General features: G+C 44.6%; 1 protein-coding gene across 1 annotated transcript in view; it reads left to right on the top strand.

Moving 5' to 3' along the window:
• The window catches only part of KCNAB1 (potassium voltage-gated channel subfamily A regulatory beta subunit 1), a 197008-nt gene extending 185003 nt beyond the window's left edge, over positions 1-12005 (top strand). The window contains exons 10-14 of the mRNA XM_035133179.2: positions 1687-1807; positions 3961-4055; positions 6509-6629; positions 11467-11555; positions 11764-12005. Of these exons, the coding sequence (XP_034989070.1) occupies positions 1687-1807; positions 3961-4055; positions 6509-6629; positions 11467-11555; positions 11764-11853 (516 nt within the window). The 3' untranslated portion in view covers positions 11854-12005. The remainder of the gene's footprint in view (positions 1-1686; positions 1808-3960; positions 4056-6508; positions 6630-11466; positions 11556-11763) is intronic.
• The last annotated feature ends 2313 nt before the right edge of the window (positions 12006-14318 follow it).

Here is a 14318-nt window from a genome sequence, read left to right as displayed (position 1 = left end):
GCTCCATAATACATATTAAAATGATTTTTTAAAACAAATGGACTTCCTACTCGCTGTCATTTTAGTGCATTTTTCTCTAGATAAGTGCTTCCAATCGGCACTTCCAGTCCAAATGTTAAAAACTGGGGGGGGGGTTTAAAAAAATGTTTTGTGTTCAGGGAGAGTGGTGGACAGGTGGCGAAAGAGTAGGAATAGGGTGAGGAGCAACAATGGGTTTGTGTAGATTAGAATTGGTTGTGAAATAATGGAAAAATTGTGTTAGAATGTTTTAAGATGATAAAGGAAAATTGCTTAATTTAGATTTAAATAAATGGACCCGGTGTGTGGGGAATCGAGGAAGTCCACAATGTCAAGTTAATGTAAGAATTGATGTTTTTTCTTTTTCTTTTTTTCCCTTTTTTGATTATGTTTTATTTTTGCTTTTTTGTTTGTTGAAATGTTTGAAAATCAATAAATATTATTTGGGGGGGAAATGTTTTGTGTTCAGCAATGGGCAATCAAGCTTGAACCTACAAGGACATGAATGCATAAGCACTTAGCGCTAATTCAATATTTGGTTATTATTTTTAAGCATCACTTCAGACAGACAGACAGACAGACAGACAGACAGACAGACAGACAGACAGACAGATGACTGCCCAAGTAAATTGGAAATTAGCCTTTCCCACCCTCAGCAGCTGTGCTGTGCTCATTGGGACATTATTATTATTATTATTATTATTATTATTATTATTATTATTATTATTATTATAGTTATTTACAGGGACTCATACCAGCATGGGCACACAGTAAAAGCGCAATGCCCCATACAGTACAAAAGGCGAGCTGAAAACTAGCTTGCAATGGGAAAGCATTCATTAGCAGTGTTTGTGTTCCTGGTTCCTCTGTTTTCTAAACCACTTAGAAGTCTATTTTGGCACTAAGCAGTATACTAATTTATTTATTTATTAATTAATCAGAGTAAGTTGCGGTAGCAGCAGCTCTAGGAGCCACCTACTTGGAAGCAATCCAAAATTCGACAGTCCACACTCCTTTCGCTGTGTGATCATTGGTGGGGTGGGGGTGGATAGAAATCTTGAAAGAATTGACGAAATCTACATAGACATGCATATAAGAAAAAATAATTCAAGAGACAAAAAGCAGGCTGCATGTGTTCGTGGTACAGGCATGGGCTTTTAAGTGATGCCTTGTCACAAGCAGGACAGATGTTCCCAGTCATTTGCACCTTTTTAAAGTACAATTGTACCTTGGTTCTCGAACTGAATCCATTCCAGAAGCCTGTTCAACTTCCGAAAACGTTCGAAAACCAAGGCGCGGCTTCCGATTGGCTGCAGGAGCTTCCTGAACTCAATCAGAAGCCATGGAAGCCGCATCAGATGTTCGGCTTCCAAAAAACATTCGCAAACCTCACTTCCAGGTTTGTGGCGTTCAGGAGCCAGAACGTTCGACTCGCAAGGCGTTCAAGAACCAAAGTACGACTGTACTTGTATTTTTTTAAAAAAATGCTTCCGGTTAATCCGATGTTCTTTTAATCAATTTGTTCAAATGTATTAAACATTGCAACCCTAATAAAACATCTGTATTGGGCACTGTCTTGGAAAGAGTTGATTTGATTTAATGCTCTGTCATTTCTCCCAGGAGAACTCTCCGCTAATGTGCTCTTCTTTTTTTGCTGGCTCTCCACAGGAAGCCTATTCTGTAGCGAGGCAGTTTAATATGATTCCACCCGTGTGCGAACAAGCAGAATACCACCTTTTCCAAAGAGAGAAAGTAGAGGTTCAGTTGCCGGAACTGTATCACAAGATAGGTAATGTCTGAAAGGCTGCACTGTTAATATTCGTGAGGGAATGAGGAACCAATCATTTCTATGCAAAGGGTGTCTACTCAGAAAATATTTCATAACCCCTGCTGTTCAATAATTATCAGAGGTGCAATTAGTCTCTTGCCAGCAGCAATTATCACTGTGCAAAAAGGTAAGTGACAGCATGTCTGACTGGCTGCTTCGATGGCTTTCCTCTGTAATTTATTATTATAATATACAGTCATACCTCAGGTTACAGACGCTTTAGATTGCGTCTTTTCAGGTTCCGTCCCGCGCCGAACCCGGAAGTACCCGAACGGGTTACTTCTGGGTTTCGGCACATGCACAGGTTGCAAACATGCCTCCCGCATGGATCACGTTCGCAAGCTGAGTGTCCACTGTATATTACTACTTATCAAACCTTTATTAGGCATTTTACAAATAAAACCATAAAAGAGAAAATCACATATAAGAGCCTTGAAATATATATAAAAAGGCAGCAGTTGGCTACATAGACTGATTGCATATATATGTAGAATCTGTGGTTTTCCCTGTTAACCTGTATATAGGTAAAGGTAAAGGAGCCCCTGACTGTTAGGTCCAATCATGAACTACTCTGGGGTTGCGGCGCTCATCTCGCTTTACTGGCCGAGGGAGCCGGCATACAGCTTCCGGGTCATGTGGCCAGCATGACTAAGCCGCTTCTGGCAAACCAGAGCAGAGCACGGAAACACCATTTACCTTCCCGCCAGAGTGGTACCTATTTATCTACTTGCACTTTGACATGCTTTCGAAGTGCTAGGTTGGCAGGAGCAGGGACTCAGCAATGGGAGCTCACTCCACCGCGAACCGCCGACCTTCTGATCAGCAAGCCCAAGAGGCTCAGTGGTTTAACCCATAGCGCCACCCGCGTCCCATAATATATATATAGTGTCATCAGAATCCTATAGCAGGTCCATAGTGGTGCATGGTGTCAGGCTAAAGAAGCAGAATGCTTAACTGCAATGTTCTAGTATGTTACTTTCCCACACCAAAAAGTGCCATGGGCTGCAATCCTAAGAACACTTTGAAAAGAGTAGAGTTTACTTCCAAGTAGGTAAAAAGATAAAGGACCGCTGGACGGTTAAGTCTGGTCAAAGGTCATGGGGTCATGGCACTCATCTCGCTTTCAAGCTGAGGGAGCCAGTGTTTGTCCACAGACAGATTTCCAAGTCATGTGGCCAGCATGACTAAACCGCTTCTGGCACAATGTAACACCATGATGGAAGCCAGAGCGCATGGAAACGCTGTTTACCTTCCTGCTGCAATGGTACCTATTTATCTACTTGCATTGGTGTGCTTTTGAACTGCTAGGTTAGCAGGAGCTGGGACAGAGGAGCAGGAGCTCACCCCGTCACATGGACTCGAACCACCAACCTTCTGATCAGCAAGCCCAAGAGGCTCAGTGGTTTAGACCACAACGCCACCCGCATCCACATCCAAGTAAACATGGGGAGCCCCCCAGTGGCACAATGGGTCATCTGGCTATTAACCAGAAAGTTGGTGGTTCGAGCCCACCCAGGAACATCGGTGGACAGGATTCCTGCATTGCTTGGGGTTGGACTAGATGAACCTTGGGGTCCCTTCTAACTCTTACAGTTCTGTGGATCTATGCAGAGGATTACAGAGAGTACTACCCTAGACATCTCTTCTGCTCCTTCAGACCCGGGTATGGAACGTGTGTGATCACTGCTTCACTGTCATGAGCTGGAATAGCTCAATCAGTAGAGCATGAGACTCTTAATCTCAGGGTCGTGGGTTCAAGCCCCATATTGGGCAAAAGATCTCTGCATTGCAATGGTTCTATTGAATGCTCCCAATTTCTATTATTATGAAGGAGGGAGAAAAAGTCCCTCTTTCTACACAACATCTGTATTTTATAAAAAACTATCATGTCGCCTCCAGCCCTCCAACCCCTGGCAGCTCAGTCTTCTGTTTTTCTAAACTATAAAGGCCAAATGATGTAGTACTTTGGGGTATATATTTGCTTTTATTTGCTTATGTAATCCGTAACACATGTGTGCGTGCATGTCTGCATGTGTGTGTGAGAGAGAGGTGTCTACAGGATCTTGTTAACATTATCTCAGTTGCTATCCATTGTCTGATTGGTTGTTCTGCAGGAGTTGGAGCAATGACGTGGTCCCCTCTCGCCTGTGGGATTGTCTCAGGGAAATACGCCAATGGAATTCCTGAAAGCTCAAGGGCTTCTTTGAAGGTATTTTCCCCATGCTAACCACTTATACGATCACAATCAGGATGGTAGGTGAAAAGTGTGAAGGAGCCCAGGTTTGAATGACGGAAAGAATTCCCCCTGAGATCTACAAGTAAAGGGCAGTATACCAATTTAATAAATAGCAACACTAATAATAATTCCCTTGACAATCAAAGATTTCAGCATTAATGAGAACACTGTTGCTGAGGTCTACGCCAAGTATGACTATCATTAAATACAAGCCTATCCCATTGCTTGCAATTTTGATGTTATTCATAAAGTGGATGGAGATTCTGATTTCATTAAGTATTCTTGGAGAACATCCAAGTTGCCTGTTACATACATATTTCCATGTTATCTCTTCTTGCTTCCGTGATTATTAAGATTCATGGTGTGGGGCTAGATAAGAATGCATGACAGGCTTTCACGGCGCAAGAGGTAGAGGTGGAGGAGACCTAGAGACAGTTTAAACTTTTCTGTGGCTGTGCATCTTTGCACCAGATTGGGATGCAATCGAACAGTTGGCCAGCTGTGTGCTGCTACACATTTTTGCCTCTGACACCATCCACCATTTGCCCATGGCCACCAGTGGTTGCCCACAAGGGAATGAATGCATCTCTCAGGCTGAAAAAAGGTTTCCCAGCCTCGATATATATACTGAAGACCAACAGATGTCCCTCCTTAGCCTGTGTCTGCTCTGAAACACTTAGATCAGTGTTTTCGTTCTTGGCGTTATTGATTAAATCAAGCTGGCATGTCAGCCACGAATTGCTTCTAAGCCTTTTTAAAGGAAACCTAACAAGGACATATTGACATGAATTGCCCAGACACATTGACTGGCTGCTGTTGCAGCCTGTTTAGTATAGCCTGTTATCTGTGACATACTGTCACTGTTGCCAACCCCCCATGCCCCTCACAGCAACCTTGTTTGACATTTTGAAGAATGGCAGCACACTTAAATCATTGTGGTATGTTTGAAAGCAATCATTAAAGCTCCACATGTTTAAGGAAAATGGATTTGTCCAGCACTAGAGATTTGCGGCCAAAGGATAACTGAGTTTTCGTTTGCTTGCTGGCTCTGCGAGTGAGAGCCAGGAGCTCATTTCTCCCCCGTTTCTCTCCAGAGCATACATTCATAAACTCATTGAGCTCCTTCTTTCACCCAGAGAGCACTAAAACATTGTAAAAGAAGTACTGCCTAGAGAAGACACTCCTCTGAGTTGGCCAAGATGTCATACCATAGGCAGCTGTAGCAGCATCCCTGTGCCCAGTTTCCCATCCCTCTGCCATAATGTTTAGTGTTCACTGCATGTGCTCAAGCTATTGCATGGTACACATTACAGTCCTACCATTGTTGATGGGGAAATGCTACTCGGTGGCCTCAGCTTACACAGTGAGTTGCCGGTACCCATGGCAATTGTGAGTCAAGGCCCCGTCCCCGCTTGGAGATAAAATAATACACATGGACACAAGTATTTAGGTTAATGGGCTAAAAAAATGGCCACAAGTTTATTGGTTACAAAATGTGAGTGGTATTGGCTAAGTCCCCCAAACTTTGGCCCTCCAGATGTTTTGGACTACAATTCCCATCTTCCCCGAACACAGGTCCTGTTAGCTAGGGATCATAGGAGTTGTAGGCCAAAACATCTGGAGGGCCGCAGTTTGGGGGTGCTTGGCTTAGGCATTGCATCCGACAGACTATACTTGACTCCTGCCCGCTCTGCCAGGAGTCACACAAGGGTTAACAACCAGTAGGGGGAGCTTGTTGATGCAAATCAACTAGAAGCTCTCCCCTAGAATCACCGGGGGTCAAGCCATGGCCCTAGCCACCACCAGGGTATCGGACAGGAACCACAACCGCCAGATTCCTTTAACGGAATGCCCTTCGGGGGGGTAGGTGATGGCCACAACCTCCCCTCTGACACACAACGCGTTTTCCAATGCCTAACCACAAAACCTTACAAAGTTGTGACGATTTGCTACGAGGTAGGCGAATAACCAAGTGGCTGGTGCCAATCTGCCAAGTGGAAAAAAATCCTACCAAGCCCCCTGGACAACCAAGGCGACCAACCGAAGTCCATAGCAAGGTCAAGAAACGAAGAAAAAAACCTAAGGGAGGGTGGGCGGGTGATCTGAGGAAGCCAGGAACAAGAAGGGAGAGTCCGTGTGCCCGCAGTCATTGAAATACAGCTAAGCCACGCCCTCACCCAGCCGTATAGGCTGGCTAGTGGGCGTGATGTGGGCACAGGACTCAGTGGTGCAGGGGGCTGAATTACTCCCCCTGTGAGCGTGGGAAGCCGTTCCCGCTCACAACACCTCCCCTCCGTGAAGAGGAGAGGCCTTGTGACATATAGAGCAGCTCTAACAGTGCAGCGCTCCTATTTGGGCATGATTTAAACTGCAGAGTTCTAAGGTTTGCCTTGGTTTTCATATCTTCTTGTCTTCTGTTTCCCCAGTGCTATCAGTGGCTAAAGGAGAAGATTGTGAGCGAGGAGGGGAGAAAACAGCAATCGAAGCTGAAAGATCTCTTCCCCATTGCTGAACGCCTCGGATGCACCCTACCTCAGCTGGCTGTTGGTGAGTGATTCTAGGAGTCCCCCTCTGGGCACCTCCAGGTGTCTTTTGCATTGTGTATTCACAACTATTCATATTCATGATGCTATCAGCGAAGTCAGACACAACTCCGCATTCAATACTGTTTCTGCCTGCTCGGGTTTGGGGGCAGTCACACTGCTTCAACTCCAATCAGTGCATATCGTGTAACTTTCTGCTGAAATCCTATAACTTTTCATACCACAAATGTTGGGGGGTGGAGTGGAGAATCCCTCTTTGATTACAAAATAGCCCCTTAATCCACCACTAATGCACTATTATTATGTCAAGGACACAGAGATGAATACCCCCCCCCAAAAAAAAGCCTATATCATTAGTGATGTTCAGTTGGGCTGGCACTGTGAGCTACTGTGAGGAGGTACTTATCCAATGCCTTTTTTGAGAGTTGGTCGCAGTGGTCTTCAGTAGCTAATTTTATTTATGCATTTATCTAAATCATTTCTATACACCCAGCTTAAGCAAGCTTCTTATGATCAATTAAGGATCATAGGAAGCTATTATATACAGTCGTACCTTGGTTTTCAAATGCGTTCCGGAAGTCCGTTTGGCTTCCAAAAAAATGTTCGGAAACCGGAACACTCACTTTCAAGTTTTGATTGTTTGAGAGCCGAAACGTACAAGTACCAAGGCATTCAACAACCAAGGTATGACTGTACTGAGTTCTTTGGACCATCTAGGTTAGTATTGACCCAGAATGGGTGGGGTATAAATAATAAATTAGTAGTAGTAGTAGTAGTAGTAGTAGTAGTAGTATCTAGCATTTCAGACAGAGTTCTCTCCCAGCCCTACTTAGAGATGCATGCCAAGGAATGAGCCTAAGACCTTTTGCTCTACCAGTGAACCATGCCCCTTGTCATGTGAGTTTCAGCTGGTTTATGGTTATTGTCACAGGAGGGTTGTTGTGACTACTCTAGAGTAACGACTCTCCACATTCTTGCCTTTTAAGGTTTTATTAAGTGCAGTCTATATACAGTGATCCAGCTATACAGGGTACATCCTTCCAATCCGAACCAGAACCCGAGAATGGCGCGCCCCGCGTTCTCTTCCAGCGTAAGAGTCTGGGCACGCCAAATCGTCTTCCCCGCCTTCTCCTGCGTAATTCTGGAACCGGAGGGAAGAAGGGCCTCCTTTCCCTGTTTTCCTTCTCCCCCTTCTCCTCCTCTATCTCTTCCTCCCCTATGTGTAGCAGGGGCTCTCCTATGCTGCCAGAGCCCTGTCTCCTCCTTTCTCTTTCCTCACTCGACTCTTCCCCCTCCCCGCTGGCTTCGCTGCTGGTGGAGGAGCTGCTCCTCAGGATGGGAGGGGGCTTTCTGTACTCCCTGCCCCTTACAGTTATGGATTACGTTTGCATATATTTACTGGAGGGGTAAAAACCATATTTCTGAAGTAGGAAGTGTACGTGTTTCTAGATAATGTGCACCACATTGACATAGCAAGCATAATCTTAGACGATCCCTACTATGTGAAAGAAAAGGGGAATGCTCTTTTAAGGTAGTACTTGCATTAAAAATAATTTTTTTAAAAAAAACAACCAAAAACCTTCTGGCTGATTAAATTAGGGACACTATTTGGCTGATTGAAAGGGTTTAATCAAATAATCATTAACAAATTAAACATTAATTAATTGCAACCCTGATTAAAACAAATTGAGTGTACCATGAAATTCTAAGGAACAGATGCAGCATCCCTTTGGGAAAGAGGCTAAAAGACTTGCCAGCGAAGAGGAAAAGCTATGGGGGTCTCCAATATGGCAGCTTCCAGATGTTGTTGGACAACTGTTCCCATCGTCACTGACCATTGGCTATGTTGGCTGGGGCTGATGGGAGTTGAAGTTCCACATCTGGCCAGAACCACATTAACTATCCCTGATTTAGAAGGAAGTCCTTTCAAAACACTAGGACAGTTCACAGTTAGGGCAATTAAGATAAATGCCCTTGTAAAGGAGATAATTCCCACATAGCAGAATAGCTTCTGGCAGGGGGTAATTGTTCTTCTCATATTTACAAAGGATGCTGCCATGACTGACAGAGGCAAGATAGTATACTGATTTAGACTTGGGTTTTTCAGGCTAAAGTGGGACACACACTGGCCCCTGGTCCCTCACCAGCACTGGTATTCTCAGCTCCTGTGGTTTTGCACTTGCAAGTACATGTAGGGATGGGCCAATCTGTCACTTTTTGTTTCTCTCATTTTCCAAATTTTATCAGTTCTCCACATCAGTTTGCAATTCAAACAAAAGTCCTTGTGAAATTTCATCTCCATTTTAGTGAATTCAATCAAATATACATGTATTTGTATAATATACATGTATTTGTATGCAGTTTTGCCAAATTCACACATTTTTTACAAAGCCGTTTTCCCCAACATAATTCATTTTTATGGCATTTTTTTCACTGATTTGTGCATTTTTATGTACACTTTACTCCAGTACTGTACATGCATTTTTGTATATGCTACTTGACTTGATAACTGCATTGCAAAATTCAAAGAACTGCGAAATTTGAAGATTGCTTTTGTTTTAGTTCACACCTTGTTTCGGGCAGCACAAATTAGGTAAGTTTACCTAAAAATGTGAACTGGATCAAACTTCTCCCCGATTTCCACTTGCAAATCCCTCCCAATATGGATCCAAGCCAAATCTTCAGGTGACCCACAAAGACCTAGCGGAGAATGAATGTACGCTGCTGCCTTATACTGAATCAGAACATTGCTCCATGTAGCCCAGTGCTGTTTATTCTAGCAGTAGATCTCCTGGGGGTCTCAGGCAGATATATCCTCCGACTCTGAGACCCTTTTAATTGGAGATGTCAAGGATCAAGCCTGGGATCTTGTGCCAGAAAAGAAATGCTCTACCCCTGACCTGTGATTTATCCCCTAATTTCCTTCCGCCTGTTGCCGCAGTAAAAATGCTGTCTTTTCCAGGATGTCTATTGTTTTACCCCACAATACAGCAAGCCTGGTTATAGAATGCAAATATTTACAAAGCCATCCAAGTACCTTGTCACATACTAGATACAGTTACTGACTGCATTATCTTAGGGGGTGGGAAGAATAGCTGTTTTTATGGACGACAGCAACAAAGTTGGGCTAGCGGTTGCTATGAAATAATCATGAGCAGGACTGGATTTTTTCCCCTTTAATCTTTTTTTTTTCTTCCCTAGCACAGTTCCCTCCCAACAGCTGTGTAGCCCTGATTGACTCAGGCTGCGAAAATAGAGCTAACACAGCGCAGAAATTCGAGAGAGACCATTAATCATGTTTAACTGTGCTGTCTCGTTCTTGCCTTGCCAAAGACACGATTTAAATGTTTCACAGGGGTGACAGGGGGGGGGGAGATAAATGGTCCGAAGGAGTTCAAATAGCCTCAGGGATATGACTTCTGGCCCTGGCAGATGACTTTTCAAAGAATCAGCTAATACATTCAGTCCAGGAATAAGTTTTTTTAAAAACAAACAAACAAACAAACAATCCAGATTCTGTAGCAGCCAGCAAGATGGGGCAATGCTGGTTACCTGGCTTCTAAATGCTGAGGCCACTGCTGGTAGCTGAGAGGGGCGAGGCACTAGGAAGGCAGGCATGGTGCGGACACAGAGGTGGAGCTAATTCCCTGCTCCTGCCATAGCCCCTGCACCGCACCAACCTGCCCATCACCTCACCCCTCCGTCTCTTTCTGTCAGTTACCACATTGGGAAACCAGGTAAGCAACGCTGCCTGATCCAACTTCTCTGACTGCTGCCTAGACAATGTAAGCCGTGAAGCATTCCTCGCAGTTTTGCAAACCAGCAAAGGAGCAAGCTTCTTGTCATCTGCAACCAGGGAGAAAGCAAAGGCAGTACATGATGGCAATGGACGTTCCCCAGAAGCCAATAGCCCAAAGTGGCTGCACAGAATAGGTTTCGATTCACCTCGGCACCATCACCTGTGTGCTCCTAATTTCATTTATTTTGTTGCTCTGCCTGCTTTTTGCTTCTGGCTCTACCTACCTCTGACATGTGGCCCTTGGAAGGCTGCCTAGAGAGGGAATGTGGCCCTTGAGCTGAAAAGGTGTCCTGTCACAGCACGGAATGTCCAGGGGGCAGAATTAACTCTTTATTGTCAAAAGTACACTTGCAAGTTAGGAAAAGGCATGTCTATCAGTCATAGGTTCCTTAGCTACTCCTAGCCATGCACCCGATGAGGCTGTTGCAGCAACAGAGAGGCCTCAGATTGTGTATCTTCCCCACCCAAGCTACACACAAGCAGGTGAAGACTGTGTCAGAGTGTGACCTGCTTCTGCTCCTCCCTCTTCAGTCCTCTTCTGGTCCTGGAAGACAGCAGAGCAGGAGAGGTGCGGGCAGGAGAAGGAGGTCTTTGACTCTACACCAGCCTGATCTATCTCTTCCTCCACCTGCACCTGTTCTTCATTCTTCAGTCCTGCAGCTTCTCCTGCCTCTGACTCTTGACTCCTGGCTGTTACAGGTTCCCCCAGATCACTGATCCAAGTCAATCGCCAACCCCCCCCCCCATTCTCCCAATGTCCTCTCCTCAGTACCCAGTGACCACTCTTCAAGGTCTAGCTGGTCCCTGACAGGTCACTGCAATAGAGATTGCAAATGGGGCATAAGCAAGTTTTGTATGTAGCCAAGTGCCACATAATTTCTTCTCTTCTTATCACAGCGGTGTTTTTTTAACCAAACCAAAAACCTATCTGGAAAAATGTCTGAATGATTAGGTCTTATGAGATAAGCTTCTGAACTGGGCTGCTCACCAGCATCAACCGATACCGGCCCTAACACAGCCATGGGCTTTTCTGTCTTCCCAGCATGGTGTCTACGTAACGAGGGTGTGAGCTCTGTCCTCCTAGGATCTTCCAATCCAGAGCAGCTAATAGAGAATCTTGGTGCCATACAGGCAAGTACAAAATCCTGCTTTGCGACGAGCCGAAGCAAATGGATGAGCAAAATAGGCGAATTTATTCAAACGTATGTAAATTCTGAACTCAGCACATAGCCCATCTTTACGTGCATTCCTTTGAAGCAAAATGTCATTTTTGTTTTAATTGGCTAACTGAAAGGACATAATAATCCTGAACGTATGCTGCCTGCTTTTATGCTTTCAGGTTCTTCCGAAGATGACGTCCCACATTGTGAACGAGATCGATAACATCTTGGGAAACAAACCTTACAGCAAGAAGGACTACAGGTCCTAATGCATTGCATGATTAAACTGGACTGCATGGCTAAAATAGCGCTCTGTACTTAGTACAGTACCAAGTCAATACTATCCGGTTAGAATTATTCGGCAGTCTCTGTTGTTTACTAGATTCTCCAAGGCAGCGTGCTGCACCGGAATCCAAAAGCACAGCCGATCTCTCTTTACAGCTGAGATTGCCTTTGCTTTTTTGCTTCTTCTTTTTTTTTACTATGGTCAGATTCTCCAGCACAAACCCTGTTGAAACGAATGAGATCATGCAGGACATTGTGTGCTAGCATTCATTTCCGCAGAGTTTGTGCGCAACTTCTCGCCGGGTCGTGCCCGCTCCCTGTTGACCCTTATTATCCTCTCGGCACTTCCCATTTATGCAGTGAAAATACACATTGTAAAGAAACAATAAGAGATTTCTTCTAAGCTTTAGTTACTTGGAAATTAGAAGAAGGATGTACAGATATATTTTTTCAACTAACACAAAAGCCAGAAACAGGTAAAGGCTTAGGTCAAAGATGCATTATCAGACAATTTCAAGCATAAAAATTCTTCGAGCTATCTCGAAGATGAGTAAGTTCAGGGTTTTTTTCCATTTGCATTTTTTTATGCTGAATATTAGTTCTAGGGTACTAGCCTAGTTTGGACTTTGTTTAGGGGAGGACGGGCTATCCCTTTAAAGGCAGAAAATCAAAGAATTACAGAGGATGGCATCTATGCCTGTCAGTTATTTTAGGATTTCAGAGGCAGGTTGTATGTAGTAGCTCCAGATTCATCGGGGGGGGGGATGGACATGATCCATCCAAAGCTAAGCAACCATTGGCTACACTTCTGTGCACACTTACCAGGGAGTAAGCAAGCCCTATTGAACCATACCTGCCAAGTTCCTGCCTGAAAAATAAGGGATCGGACTGGAAGTAGCAGACCGGAAGTAGCGCTGCCACCATTTTGGAACTGGGCAGAGCATGCTCAGAAGTGACTTTTGATGCTGCTCTGCCCAGTTCCAAAATGGCCGCCGCACCAGAAGTCGCGCTGCAGCCATTTTGGAACTGGGCAGAGCAGCATCAAAAGTCGCTTCTGAGCATGCTCCGCCCAGTTCCAAAATGGCCACCATGCCAGAATAAACCGGGGGGAAACAAAAAAAATCCGTTTTTTCAGCTGGGAACAGCCAGAAAAACGGAGGTTTCCCGGGGAATACGGGAGACTTGGCAGCTATGCTATTGAACACACTGGGATTTAATTCCAATGAAAAGTTCACAGGACTGAATGCGTATGCTTTACATGCCCCATGGGGGGGGGGGCAGGGAGAGACTTCACAACGCTTCACTTTAGCTGGATTGTAGCCATTAGCTTTACTGCATTTAAAAATAAAAAGAGTAAAGGCTGTAGTACTATCACCTGCTTAAAGCAGAGGTGGTTTACCTTCAGCTCTCCCGATGTTGCTGGAAAACAACACCCATTTATCCTTAACTGCTGGCCATAGTGGTTGATGGGAGCTGGGAGTCCAAAAACATCTGGAGAGGGCCACATGTTCCCCCCTAGAGGTTTGCACCATCAAAACAGAGGTTCCCCCCCACCTGAGTCAACGTGCTTAGGATCAGGCTGAAAAAGGCTAGGCTAGGCAAGTAAAATTCACATAATCATTTTGCTACTGCAAAAACGGAAATAAAAAATGCCATAATTAAATGCTCTTTTATTAGAACCTGCTTTACTTTTGGCAGCTTGTAGACGTAGTTACTGCAACTTTGATTACTTAAACTTAACTAATATAATGTATAATAAATGTACAAAATGTGCAGAGTTGTACAATTTTCTGAAGGTGTATTGGAAAGGGCTTCATTTCCCCTTTTGTACCTCCATCAAAAAGCCTGATGCAGTTTATAAGCATTTCATCACAGTTTAATGAATCCCAGAAAATGTTTTTGTTTGCCCAACCTCCCCTGCCTTTTCTCACTTTCGTTTCCAAACTGTATTTAGGATCATCGTTACGTCATGGGTTTAGGTTCCCAATCCTTGTTTTGGCACATGGCAGCTGTAGTTTTCAGTGATCTTGTGCTGCTTAATGGTAAGCATTGCCAAGCACTGGACTTAACATGCACATGCCAGTGGCACAGGATGGTCTGTGATGGACAAGAGCATCTTGATGCAGCAAGAGCATCTTTTTTAAGTACCAGTGGTGGGACACCAAAAACAGCAAGCTTTGCCAAGTGCACATGGAAGCTGGTTGGTTTTGGCAAGCTCCTTTTGCAGTGTAGCTAGAAGTCAGCATAAAGGTAAAGGGACCCCTGACTATTAGGTCTAGTCGCAGACAATTCTGGGGTTGTGACACTCATCTTGCTTTACTGGCCGAGGGAGCCGGCGTACAGCTTCCAGGTCATGTGGCCAGCATGACTAAGCCGCTTCTGGCGAACCAGAGCAGCGCACGGAAACTCCGCTTACCTTCCCGCCAGAGCGGTACCTATTTATCTACTT

Source organism: Zootoca vivipara, chromosome 5 (assembly GCF_963506605.1).
Source record: "Zootoca vivipara chromosome 5, rZooViv1.1, whole genome shotgun sequence".
In the NCBI taxonomy this organism is placed as follows: Eukaryota; Metazoa; Chordata; class Lepidosauria; order Squamata; family Lacertidae; genus Zootoca; species Zootoca vivipara.
This window is presented reverse-complemented; position numbering and strand designations above follow the sequence as displayed.